The 13,717-nt window shown below is 46.6% G+C and overlaps 1 protein-coding gene and 1 long non-coding RNA gene across 3 annotated transcripts in view; one reads left to right on the top strand and one right to left on the bottom strand.

Moving 5' to 3' along the window:
- Positions 1 to 13,422, bottom strand: part of acsl5 (acyl-CoA synthetase long chain family member 5) — an 83,965-nt gene extending 70,543 nt beyond the window's left edge. Inside the window, exons 1-2 of one of the 2 annotated variants that reach the window (XM_072479365.1) lie at positions 13,305 to 13,422; positions 1,260 to 1,422 (exon numbers count right to left, since the gene is read on the bottom strand). In XM_072479365.1, coding sequence (XP_072335466.1) covers positions 1,260 to 1,391 — 132 coding nt within the window. In that variant the 5' untranslated portion in view covers positions 1,392 to 1,422; positions 13,305 to 13,422. Of the gene's footprint in view, positions 1 to 1,259; positions 1,423 to 13,192 lie in introns of both variants that reach the window. The other variant, XM_072479364.1, reaches the window with a different exon arrangement.
- LOC140392449 (uncharacterized) lies at positions 10,681 to 12,817 on the top strand. Its single transcript, XR_011935362.1, has 2 exons — positions 10,681 to 10,814; positions 12,006 to 12,817. It is a non-coding gene; the product is annotated as an uncharacterized lncRNA (long non-coding RNA).
- Positions 13,423 to 13,717: the final 295 nt, after the last annotated feature.

Raw genomic sequence — 13,717 nt, 5'->3', positions numbered from 1 at the left:
ATCTTCCGTTGATACGACACAGCCTTGGTCCTGCTGAATCCCGCCCGCCTCTTCGCCAACTGCGCACCCATGTCCGGGTAAATCCTGACTCGATTACCCTCCCATTCACAGTCTCACTTCACTCTGGCCCATCTCAGGATCTTCTCCTTGTCCACAAACTTGTGCAACTGCACAATCCCTGCCCGTGATGGCTCCCCTGCTCTCGGCCTCTGCCTCAAGGACCTGTGGGCCCGGTCCTTCACTGGGGCCTTGTCCAGCACCTTCTCCTCCACCAGCCCGGCCAGTATCCTCGAAACGTACTTTGTGGCGCTCGTTCTTTCCACACCCTCTGGCAGACCCACAATCTGCAAGTTCTGCCATTTGGGCCTGTTCGCCTGATTTTCTACCTTCACCCGCAGTGACTTGCACAGATCCACCAGGATCCCCACCTCCACCTCCAAAGACACAATCCGATTGCTCTGGTGGACACCACCTTTTCCACCTCATGCATTGTCACCCCTTGCGCCTTGAGGCACGTCTCCACCCTGCCCAATGACCCTCGCAGGAGGTGCCACTGCTCCCTCAATCGTCTTCGACCAATCTTCGTGCATCTCCTTCCCCTGCAGGCAAAATTCCTCCTTGATGAAGCTAATCAACTGCTCCACCTGAGGCGTTCCCAATGACCGTAACCCTTCCCCCTCTGCCATTCTCAAAATTGGTGCTGTGCCACAGGTCTCCTCCAACTCCTTGGCCAGGTCCTTAACTGTCTTCTGCTGATAGTCAGTAGACATGCCAATCCTGAGGAGAACCTCTTCTCCTACACCTTCCCCACCACTTTTCCGCCAAAACTACCCCACTAACAGGTGTAAAGTGCCCAAACGAACACCTTCGACCTGGAGCTGCCCTGTGCGCAATCACTCCCTCCATGGCCGCCACCGGAAGTCCATAATTTCTTAGGTTGGCAATCATACACGTTTGCAAGTGATCTCCAAAGAAGAAGAAGGAGGTTGAAGTATTATTGGGTAGCAATATCTATGGAATTTTTTCTCAGCTTGAAACTCATTTAGAATAGGAAAGGGGATTAGGGAAAAGAAAAGTTCAAAATGTTAACAAGCAATTAAAATGGTTGGTAGTTATATTGCTTCTGATTTAAGGAGATGAACTCAACAATTCTAAATTGGGATTAAATAACATAAAAGATTTCCTCAAAATTACACATTTTCATCCACTCAAGTCCTTTTTAATCATATGAATTCTATTACAATTGTTGCCTAACGTACCTTAGTTTGCACCGACTGCTTGGAAAGATCACATGTTGGTTTGACGGGCTTTGGCTTGGTTATCAGCCAATATAAAAAAGTACCAATCAAAACCAGAATAGGGACAGACAAGGTCAGCAGCACTGTGCTCATCTTCTAAACCTCTGGGGAAAATGCTGAAAACCTGAAGTAATCAGACAAAAAAAACCAAGTCAGTGAGACATTTTGCACAAATAATCATGTCAGAACACCTTGTTTGATAACAATATCAATCTCGATACTATTGAATCTTTACTAATAGATTCAATTGATAGCTCATTTTATTTTGACCTCTCACACACATATCGATTGACAATCTTAAATAAATGCCTGAGTTAGTTATTGTTCATTCATCAAACTAAAACAGCATGCAAAGTTGAATGAGTCTGGATATTTGGTATGCAAAAACAAAAAATATTTTATCACATGTGCTTGATATACTGCGACCACATGCAAGCCACTAAAATAAATCAGCAGCCATAGTTCCCTTCTCAAACTTTGATCATTAAATTAAACCAGTTTCAAGAATGGCAATCGACAAACTCCTCATCTATCTTCCAGTGCATTCTAATAATTAGCCATCAGAAGGTCACGACAAAAGGTCAACACACAAATTGCCACAGACATTTAGCTCAGAAAGAAAATAGTTTATCTTTTTTTTTTAAATGCTATGGGGAAAGAAAAAAATCATGCTTGTGCTTCTTTTTATTAACAGCATTTACATACTGTTGCAATTGATTCCAATCAAATTCACCCTCTTTTATATCCCCTCCCCCTTCAAGTTCTCCTTCCTTACACCATTCTTCCCCTGCCCATGTTTCCATCTTTAAAAGCCTGATGTCTATTGTAGGGGAGGATTTTATTAATGACTTGTATTTCTAAATGAATGACTCACCGACATATCCTTGTGGACCGGGTGGAAAAGGTACATCCAGTCATTAAAACTGAATTGGAAAGATGTCGGGCAAGAAATAGTGGTTTAATCCAGTTAGGTTTTAGGACTGATGTCAGGAGTGTTTTTCTCACACAGAGAATGAGAAGCAAATTGACTGGACTCTGTGAAAGATTAGTGAAGGCAATTCAATGGAAGGGTGGGGAGGAGCAGCAGCTCATTCTAAAATGGATCAACTAAAATGGGCCCAATGACCTGCCTTAAGCATAATTATCCTGTGATATTAATGGTTCTGTTGCCACTTGAAGACAGATGGAAACTTGTCTACCACCAGAACATCATTGGAGAAGAAAAAACTAAACTCTTTTTGAATTGAAAAGCAATAATTTAATGGAGTAGTTAGAACAACTAAAAATGGAACAAATGAAAACCAAATTAAAAGCTCAATATCTTCAGGACATTTATGAATAAACATACAAGGTGTGAATAGGAATCATTTTGTAATGTGCCACTTCTTCACAAAAAGTGACATCAAAGGAAAAAATATTTTACAGAATACCGTGATATACCTCAAATATTCTTAGCATTTACCTGTGTAAGTATTAATGGTTCTTAATAAGACAAGAAGTAGGAACAGGTGTAGGCTGTTCAGCCTTTGAACCTGCTCTGTCATTCGATAGGATCATGGTTGACATTCCTCACTTCCACTTTACTACCCTTTCCCCATAACCCTTGATTCCCTATCTATCGATCTCAGCCTTAAATATACTCAAGGACTCTGCCCCCACAGAGTCCTGTGGCAAGGAGACCCAAAGACTCATAAGGCTCTGAGAGAAGAAGTTCCTCCTCATCTCGGTCTTAAATTGGCACCCATTTATTCTGAGACTATGCCCTCTGTTACTGCTTTTAATCCTGTGAGTGCTGCAATTCTACTCCTCTGAATGTTTTCAGTTAGCAGGAGTTCCAATATACCATATAAATGATGTCAAAAACTCATCAAAGGATGACAGTATCCTTCCAACCTCCAAGTCATTATTGTTACTGGTATAAAAATGCACTTTAAACTGTTTGTTAGGAAAACAAATGGTGTTTTTTGTAACATTGTAAAATTGACAAGGGAGCAGAAGAATCAATTAAATTGACATGTAATTAAGAGTGTATTTTAAACGGTTCCTGATCAAGATTCCAAAAAACTGCTTGATCTTCACCCAGGGATCATATCAGAAAGCCTTAGCTGTAATTTCGATTTATCCCTATACATTCCTTACCTGGTCTGGTCTACATGTCATTCCAGACCCAAAGCAATGTGGTTGACTCTTAACTGCCCTCAGGGATGGGCATTAAAAGCTGGCCAAGCCAGCGACACCCACATCCCACGATCGAATAATAAAAAAATCCTAGAATTACCATGCCTCTTTTCTTGAATGAAAGATGCTAATTTCTCGAACAGAAAAATTAATAGCAGTTCAGTCAACATCATGAAATGAAAAACAAATCAGCAAATGTACCATAATGATTGTATGTTTGTACTCAACAATTTAAAAATCATGGGTGGGATTGGGCACTTTAGCGATGAGGCATCTGGGATACTAACTGGTGCGCACAACACAGCCGTCCCGGTACAGCAGGTGGAGGCTGGAGCAGCCGAGGGGCCGGGCGGTCGGAGAGCAGCCCGGTGCAGGCAACCATCTGCCGCCCAGACGGGTCCCAGGTTCCTGGAGTTACCACACCCACCCATAGACCCGATGCAGTCGACCAAGGGACGGCCGAAGGGGGCGATGGCCGGTTTGTGGCAGCTGCAGCGAAGGTGGAGAAGTCCACCCACGTGCAGGAGCAGGTAGTGGTGCTGGTCATGCGTGCCACCCAGGCTGACACCGCACGGGTGGCGTCTGCAGTGGAGGCAATGGGTGCGACGGTGTCAGGCATGGGTCGCAGTATGCATGGTGTGGGGCTTTCCGTGCAGGCGGCGTCCGTGGCCCAGGGCATGGCTGCCCTCTCACAGGCAGCCATGAGCCAGAACCAGCAGCAGATCGCAGAGGCGCTCAACGCCGTGGCCCAGTTGCAGCAGGCAATGGCCCAGTCTCTGCAGGCCATTGCTGAGGGCATCGGCGCCATTGCCCAGGTGCAGGCCGGTGTCGCCCAGACACAGACAGGGATGGCCAACTCCCTGAGCTCCATGGCTGCAAACATGCAGACCCTTGTTGATACCAGGGCTGGACTCCAGGACTGGTAGAGCCAGGTGTCGGGGGGCATTGGGTGCTCAGTCTGTTCGCATCCCCGCCACATGTAGAGGCCCGGGGTCTATCGGGCACCCCGAAGGAGGAGGAGGTGCTGGGGCCCGTTCCGGGTCCCCCTGTAGGGGAGGACCCGGAATACCGCGACACCTCGGACTCCCCCCCCCCCCCCCCCACTTCCGTCCCAGGTGCATCTGGTGGGCAATGGGCAGGACAGGCTGGCAGCTGCCATCCCAGTCGCCCGAGCCGCAGCCTGGCCCATCTAGGCCCAGGAAACGGCCGCCAAAGGGGTCCTTAGTCACAGGGCAGGAATCACAGGAGTCCACCTCCAGTTCTGCTGTACCATTTGGGGAACCACCTAGACGTAGTCAGAGGGCCCGTAAGGCCAAATAATTAGACAATGAGTAAGTTGGCATGGGTGCAGGGCATCACTTTCACACCTACAGAAGCTGCCTTTGTGCTCTGTCCGATGCGTGCGGGGGTGTGGTGTGATGTGAGCGCCAGTGGGTGTGTGAGGGGTGATAGAACGTCAGCCTCAGGTGAGTGTGACCCCCCTCCCCCCGAGTCGCCTTCGCCATCCCCCCGGGCAGACGACGGGACCGTGCGCTGCAGTGTCACGGCCGCATGCAGGGACGGTCCAGGTGGGGGGTGGTACTGTGGCCATGGGTCAGACATTATCCAACGATGTAGAGTCCAGAGCTCATCGCAGAGCGGGTTGTCATCATCCTCCATGGCCTGCAATAGACACGCTTCCACCGGCAACTGTGTGAGCCCGGCCTGTTGTGCCGCAGGTGGATGTGAAATGGAGGGGTGGTGTGCATGCGGGTGGGGCGAGGGTGGTTGGTTGGTGTTGGGTGGGCGGGGTGAGGGTGGTTGGTGTTGGGTGGGCGGGGTGAGGGTGGTTGGTGTTGGGTGGACGGGGTGTGGGTGGTTGGTGTTGGGTGGGCGGGGTGAGGGTGATTGGTATTGGATGGGCGGGGTGAGGGTGATTGGTGTTGGGTGGGTGAGGTGAGGGTGGTAGGTGTTGGGTGGGTGGGGTGAGGGTGGTAGGCTTGTGCCGTAGTGTGCAGTCTGTGCCCATACTCAGCGATTCCCACGCCCCCCTAGTCCGTGAGTTGGGCGGCTATCAGCCTGTCCCGTGCCCGTTGGCCCAGCCAGTAACAGTGGGCAGCCTCACGTCCATGTCCAGCCCATCTGTCCTGACCATTGCCCCCATCCTCGTCTGGGGAGGTCTGCACCTCGTCTTGCTGTTCCTCCCCTTCCCCCTCCTCTGCCTGCGGCACATCGCCCCTCTGCTGGGCTATGTTGTGCAGGACGCAGCAGACCACAACGATGCGGCCGACCCTATCTGACGGGTACTGGAGGGCCCCTCCAGAGCGGTCCAGGCACCTGAAGCTCATCTTCAGCAGCCCAAAGCACCTCTCTGTCACACCCCTGGTCGCTGCATGGGCATCATTGTAGCGGTTCTCCGCGTCAGTCTGTGGCCTCCGTACAGGCGTCATCAGCCACGACCGCAGCCAGGTAACCCCTGTCGCCCAGCAACCAGCCCCTCAGCCGGGGTGGGGGTGGGAGGGGGGTGGGGGGGTGTCCCTCGAACATGGTGGGGATGAAAGATTGCGCCAATACGAATGAGTCATGTACACTGCCCGGATACTGTGTGCAGATGTGCAGGATCCTCATGCAGTGGTCACAGACCACCTGCACATTCATGGAATAGGTCCCCTTCGATTCGCGAACACGGCCCCATTATCCGCAGGTGGCTGCACGGCAACGCGCATCCCATTGATTGCCCCCTGGACCATGGGCATCCTGGCCACGGCAGCGAAGCCCGCTGCCCGGCATCCTGGTGCCCCGATGTCTGCGAGATGCCGGACTGGTCCCCACTCGGCGCATGGAATGATCCCATGGCATAGAAGTTCAGGGCCACCGTAACCTTGACGGCCACGGGAGAGGGTGTCCTCTCCCAGTGCCATGCGGTGCCAGGTGTGCCATCAGGTGGCAGATTTGTGCCACGGTTTCCCGGCTCATCCGGAGTCTCCTCCTGCATGCCCGGTCCGTGAGGTCCTGGTAGACGAGCGGGGCCGGTACACACGGGGCCTCATCGGGCTGCTCCGTCGCCGTGGCACCACCACCACCTCCTCCTCCTCCTCGTCCTGTCGTGCGGGCGGCCCTCCAGCCTGGGCGGCTGCCACCTGCCTCCCAGGGCAACACGTAGAAGTACGGCTCCCGTCACAGCAGCCAACATTGCTGGGTGATGACCAAACACAATGGCCTGCAGGGGGTGGGGGTGGGGGGATAGACGACATGTCACCATTGCTCATTCTCTCCCCCGCAGCCAGGTGCCATGGGCTGCATGGTCGCGACTGTTGCCAGCTGGCACATGGCCAGGCGGACCCCCCCCCCCTCCCAGGCACCCACCCTCCCCAAACCCCCCCCCCCCCCCAGCACGCACCCTCCCCAACCGCCCCCACCCTCTCCATCACGCATCCCCCCCAGCCCCTCCCCCAAGCCCTTCCCCACACTAGCTCCCCCCTCACCCCCAACACCCCCCTCACCTCCAGACCCTCCCTCCCCCAGACCCTCCCCCCAGCCCCTCCCTCCCCAGCCCCTCCCCTTCCCCCCCAGCCCCCCAGCCCCTCCCCCCGGCACGCATACTCCAATGGCTCCTGCGACCTCCCCCACCACCTGCGGCCGTGCCGTCACTTCTCCGGCGGCCGCCCCACGCCGACCCCCACCTCCGCGCTGGCCGGCATCAACCACCACGACTGGTTGACGCCGTTAAATAGGTGGTTTGATTTACGCCAGCGTGACCCGTGGTCACGTCAGCGGGACTTCAGCCCATCCGGCCCGGAGAATTGGGGCGGCCCCGGGGCCCATTGCATCGCACCGGTCCTCGACATTCTCCGAGGCGCGCGGCGTGCGGCGCGATTCATGCCAACGGGATTTTGGGGTGGGCCGGAGAATATCACAGGGCGGCCGGGCGGGATTTACGCCGCCCCCTTGGTGATTCTCCGACCTGCCGGGGGGTCGGAGAATCCTGCCCCTGACGTCTGGCTGAATTTTAGGAAATAGCCAAGCATTTTAAGTAATCTAAATTGTATTAAAAAGTCAGAAAAAAATGCCAATTCACACCTATGAATTAAAAAAAATAGTTTATAGTGCCATAAAATGTGATGAGGATATGAGTGGTGTACAAAAGGTCTTGTTCAAACATATTAGAAGATCATTTCTTGTGCAGACTACGTGAATGACATTGATAAATGAAGCAATGTGATTATTACTTTATCTCCTGGGCAAAGTTTAAGTGTAAATTTTTAAGGCTAACATTACAGTTAAAGCAAAAGATGAGGCTTGATGTAAACTAATGATGGTCCGGGCATTTAGTGGTAATAATGGCAAAACTATCAATGATTGCTGTCTTTACTCCTCTCAAACAAACAGCAACTCCTGAAGTATGTACATGAACAGTTAAAAGCAGAAATCCAGAAGTTACTGCCAGTGATTTTTTGCTTCTTGATGGGGTGTACTTCTTTGCGTCAACAAAAGAAACTAAATCAACAAACTGTGAGATAAATTAAAAATGCAGTTCCTTAAAGGGATACTGCATCAAAGTAAACAGAATCCTGATAGGCTGTTGGGGATCATTAACATTGAAAGGTAAATCTGAGAACCCCATTTTAAGCCACACAATTTTGCATTTTTTAACAAAAACACAAATATTATTGTATGTAGAACAATTAGACGTTTAAGTTAGGACTATGGCTTGTAACTACATATCTATGCACTCAGCTTTCCTTATTCCCCCTCCCCCCCCCAACAAGATTGCTTCAAACTTGGCAATCTTCCAGCTTCTGTTCCCTCATAAAATTCAATTAAGCCTCACCCACCTTCCACTCGGTGAAAGGTAAAATTAGTTTCTTTACTCTGCTTCCCGCAGTCTTAGCTAATTAGCATTTACTTCTGTTATCTCTGAGTGAACTGCAAACCAAGACATTTGCTCATAGAGGTGAAAATACTGAAGAATGAGTCAACCTAGAGTTACCTCATGTAAGTCTTACAGTTCGAGAACAGAATTGAGGGATGGAGAAGAAAGTCATTTATTGCTGCCTTTGTAGTCAAATAGTGAAAAAGACAGTGAGAGGGTTAAGAATCTTGTTGAAACTATTTGTAGAGAAAGGGTTTTTGTAAAAAGAGCTACTTGAAACACCGGAATGTCAAAAAGCACAATGTATCAAGATAATTTTAAAGACTTCACTAAAAGGAAGGTCTGCTTTAGGAGTTTTACAGATTGAGTAAATTTACTTACTCATGCGGGGAAATATAGCATGTTAATTTTTTGGTTTTATTATGGATTGCGGGCCCCATTTGTACAACCTGGATTACTGTTAGGAATTTGGAAAATTAACAAGGTTAACATAGAACATACAGTACAGAAGGAGGCCATTCGGCCCATCGTGTCTGCACCGACCCACTTTAAGCCCTCACTTCCACCCTCCCCCTCCTAACCTTTTTTGGACACTAAGGCAATTTAGCATGTCCAGTCCACCTAACCTGCACATCTTTGGACTGTGGGAGGAAACCGGAGCACCCGGAGGAAACCCACGCAGACACGGGGAGAACGTGCTGACTCCACACAGATAGTGACCCAGCGGGAAATTGAACTTGGGACCCTGGCACTGTGAAGCCACAGTGCTAATCACTGTGCTACCATGCTGCCCCTTGAGATGAATACAAATAACAGACATGTAACAAGACTAGCGGGTGTCTAGAGGAATAATGAGATGCGATCTGCAAAGTAATATTAGCAGGCGTCTAGAGACATTGAGATGGGAATGGCCAAATCAGAGACATTGTTTACCAGAGATCAGTGGAGCTATAATAATAATTATTATTTGTGTCACAAGTAGGCTTACATAAAACTGCAATGAAGTAACTGTGAAAATATGCAAATGTAACTTCTAAAGGCAAGGAATTTGACAGATGTAGGCAGCCGAATCTACAGGGATATCAAAGAGACTGAATAGTATAGCTGCATGCATCCTTTAAAACAGAGATGAGGAGGAATTTCTTCAGCCAGAGGATGATGAATCTGTGGAACTCTTTGCCGCAGAAGGCTGTGGAGGCCAAATCACTGAGTGTCTTTAAGACAGAGATAGATATGTTCTTGATTAATAAGGGGATCAGGGGTTATGGGGAGAAGGCAGGAGAATTGGGATGAGAAAATATTAGCCATGATTGAATGGCGGAGCTGACTCGATGGGCCGAGTGGCCTAATTCTGCTCCTTTGTCTTATGGTCTCATTGAGGAAGGAGGCTAGTTCACCATCCAACAGTCAGGCAGGCCAGTTACATATATGATCTGAGCCATGGAGGCCTCTTCCATTTAACATTTAGAGCCACAGCAGGTTGAAGGTATTCTCTCTAAAAGCTGCAGTTTTGTGCCTTCGCTGAACCAGGAAGAGATGTTTTCCCAGGCATGGTCACCTAAGTGGTATTGTGTGGTAATTATTAAGTGGAGTTGACCTATAGAGTTACAAAAAACGGATGTTGTTTGGGAAAAGGGTTGTCTCAGTGAGTTCAGGGAATGTGGTATATTTTTGGAACAAGCGATAACTTCAGATAAAGCGGTATGTTTAGTTATTAATATACACTTATGTGTTATGGAGTCTTTTGTCATGAGTTTTTTTTTCTTTTAGTTTAATAAATATTCTTTATGAATTGTTTACACAGTGACTGGACTGGTTCCTCACTGGGTTGTACATGTTTCCTCACATTATTCCAAACAAAAATACACAACTAAGAACCAGTCCTTCAAGTTATCCTTTGGGGGTTTGAGACATTCTCTCAGATAACATCAGCGTGGTTCTTAACAATTACACTATTGTACAAAGAGATGTAGCCAACCCAAATCAATTCCCGTAAAAGTAAGATAATTAGACCACTTACACAAGAATTGAACTCACTGAACCTAAGATGCTATCTCCGACACATTCTAGTAGGAATCTGGTCCAAGCTTCAGCTCGCCAGCAGGAAATCAAGTGCGGCCTCGGCGATGAGAAACTCCCCAAGGCCAAAACAAATGTCAAAGTGCCGTTGGATGGCAGGGTGTTTGTCAGCGCTGCAGATGCCGACAAACACCCCACTAAATAAACCATTCAGCGGACTTACCTACAGTCAGCTGACTCGCAGCCAACGTATCCACCAATTTGCTCTATTGTACAATTTACAAAAAACAAAATGATTTAGGTTTAGTACAGCAGTACACCTTCAGTAACTCATCTTTCCATCTGTCCTTGTATTCCAAGTAACCAATCAGTACAGATTGCTGCTTGAATATTGTACAACTGCTGTGCCGTATCATGGCGTTTCATGAAAAATTCTGAAAAGTTGAGTTCAATTTTCTACCAGAAAGGTATGACAATTTTGCAAAATGGCGCTGCAATTTATTTAATTTTAAATTTTTTTTAAAATTTAGCATACCCAATTTATTTTTTCCAATTAAGGGGCAATTCAGTGTGGCCAATCCACCTAGCTTGCACATCTTTGGGTTTTGGGGGTGAAACCCACGCAAACACGGGGAGAATGTGCATACTCCACACGGACAGTGACCCAGAGCTGGGATCGAATCTGGGACCTCGGTGCTGTGAAGCAGCAGTGCTAACCCACTGTGCCAACGTGCTGCCCCTGGTGTTGCAATTTATGATTAAGCGGTAGAATACTTAAACATTGATTAGACAGAATCATGTTTGGCAATGTCAGTATGTGCTTGATCTCTTTGCTGCAATAAGAGATAAGCAACTGATTAAGGTTTAAATAATAGCCAAGTGCTTTAAACTTCTATTGCAGCGCTAAACGTATTCAATCAAAATCTACAGGCGGAGTAAATGGTCAACAATCAATCGCTTTTCACAGCATTTGAGAAATTACAGTGCAGAAGGAGTCCATGCAACCCATCGAGTCTGTTCCAGCCCTTGGAAAGAGCACCCTACTTAAGCCCACACCTCCACCCGTAACCCAGTAACCCTGCCTAACATTTTTGGACATAAGGGGCAATTCAGCATGGCCAATCCACCTAACCTGTATATCTCTGGACTGTGGGAGGAAACCGGACCTGGAGGAAACCCACGCATACACAGGGACAAAGTGCAAACTCCACACAGACAATCACCCGAGGCCAGAATTGAACCCAGAACCCTGGAGCTGTGAGGCAGCAGTGCTAACCACTGTGCCACCATGCCACTTTTGACTTATTTGCACTGGTGCTTTATTTCTGTTGACAGGATTTTGAATTTGCTCTTGACATGTCTGCTGTTGTTGGTTCTTCCAAAGCTTTACATTTATTAGGAAACATTGATAACATTATGGTAAATGCTGTAGCCAATCAGAACCCAGAGCTTTCATTCATTAATAATAAGTAAAGACTTCAAACAGTTAAATAATACAACTGATTATTTTGCAAAGTTTTCAATAAATAGGTCAATGATAAAGATTGTAAAAAGGACTGTAATGCTAAAGTAAGTATATGAATGATAGTTACACTGTTACCTATATTGACCATTATGTCATCAATTTTAACACTGTTTCCCCATTTTGTTCCTTAAAGCACAGAAGAATCTGCTCGTTGTGAACCAGCTACTCTGTTACTAAGCCAGAGGTGACTTCAATAAATGAAAGATTTGTTCAGCCAATACGGAAAGTCATCACAACCAATGACCAACTAAATTAAAGCTGCGATGATTGTATTTTGTTAGCAAAAAATATGAGGCAACCTAAACACTGGGTTAGTGTACCTACAGTACTCTAACGGTTTAATACAAATGTGTTGATATAAAAGACGTTTTAAAGCTGAACACATTGTACAGAATAAATCTACACTGTGAACTAAAACTAATACACATAGCAGCGGAATGAAGTAATACATTTACTAATAAATCAAACAGCTGTCTGCTAAAAATGTACAAGTTCATATCAGATACTGGAAAGATTAGCGCTGTGACATAAGTTACTTTGCTGGGTTAGCTTGGGGAAATGTGTATGCAAAGGAAAATTGTTAGTGGACAAAATTTAATTTAAGTTTAATTCAAGTTTAATCCAGTGAGCGTAGTTTGTTTGTGACACTGGCTGAATCTCGTTGCTAGAAGACACATTCTCAGCAGATACACGAGTATTGTTCTTTCAATTTATCCATCAGGTAATTTGCTCAGGTGTTGGCACTGCTAATGATGTTTGGACACACACTATGTTTACTCACTGGAATACAATACTGCATTTGTTTCTGAATCTGTATAATGAATGGATTTAATGTTGGCTTCCCAACTTCAGCAATTAAGAGTGCTATCAAAATATATTTGGCATGACTGTTGATTGTTGCTATTTTGAATGGATTTCACCATTAAAGACGATTGTGCATAAACAGTCATCATCATTATAATTGAAAGAGTTAATCTAAAAGCTAAATCAAAGGATCTAGATTTGTTTGAATTGAGTTGCGACAGTTACAGAAAAAAGAAACAAATCAAGTAGAATGTTAATTTGTCAAAGATTTATATCAGATAGTTAAGTAAATCGGCACATCGAAATGATGAGGAACGAGTGGAAGATACTTTTTAAAATTCCTGTGTCATGCCATCCTCTTATCATAAGTGACGGCCTCAAAATATCAGGATTAAAGCATTGTCCATTTGTGCTATATTAACAAGGAAGGAAGCAATTTTACATACCTATCAGTGCAACAGTTAACAACTGTGAGTCGAAATAATGGAACGTAAACATTGAGGCTGAACACCCTACCTTTATTGCCGGAGGTTCTTTGTGACTGGTAATCCAAGTACTAGTCTGGGTTTAAAGTTTACATGTGCATATATATATACATACAGTTACTTACTGCCCACACAGCACTTACTCAAGACACACTTTTTCCGTACTGAAATGTCACTCCTGCAGCACATGGCTAGGAGCCAACTTTTGGTACTGCGCCCAGGTAATCTTTGAACCTCTATTGAGAGGAGTTCCAAGGTTCACTTAACTCAAACAATTCTGATAGTAGTTCCTAACTCAATCAGTTTTATTTTTCATCTTTAACTCCTTCAATCGGACTTGGCTTCATTCAGCATAGCTCAATCCTAATAAGTTAATTGAAACGTTTCAGGACACAATTATTTAAATTAAGCTGCTCTTTCTTGATTTGAGTTTGTGAAGTACGTATAGAGCTACTTCTATCATCACGGACCTGTATAGAATCGTTGATATTTAGGATGCAGAAGGAGGCTATTCAGCCCAAGGAGTCTATGCTGATCAAATAAGAGCTTTTCACCT

Source organism: Scyliorhinus torazame, chromosome 16 (genome assembly GCF_047496885.1).
Source record: "Scyliorhinus torazame isolate Kashiwa2021f chromosome 16, sScyTor2.1, whole genome shotgun sequence".
In the NCBI taxonomy this organism is placed as follows: Eukaryota; Metazoa; Chordata; class Chondrichthyes; order Carcharhiniformes; family Scyliorhinidae; genus Scyliorhinus; species Scyliorhinus torazame.
Note: the sequence above shows the minus strand (reverse complement) of the source record. Positions and strands in the feature narration are given on the sequence as shown.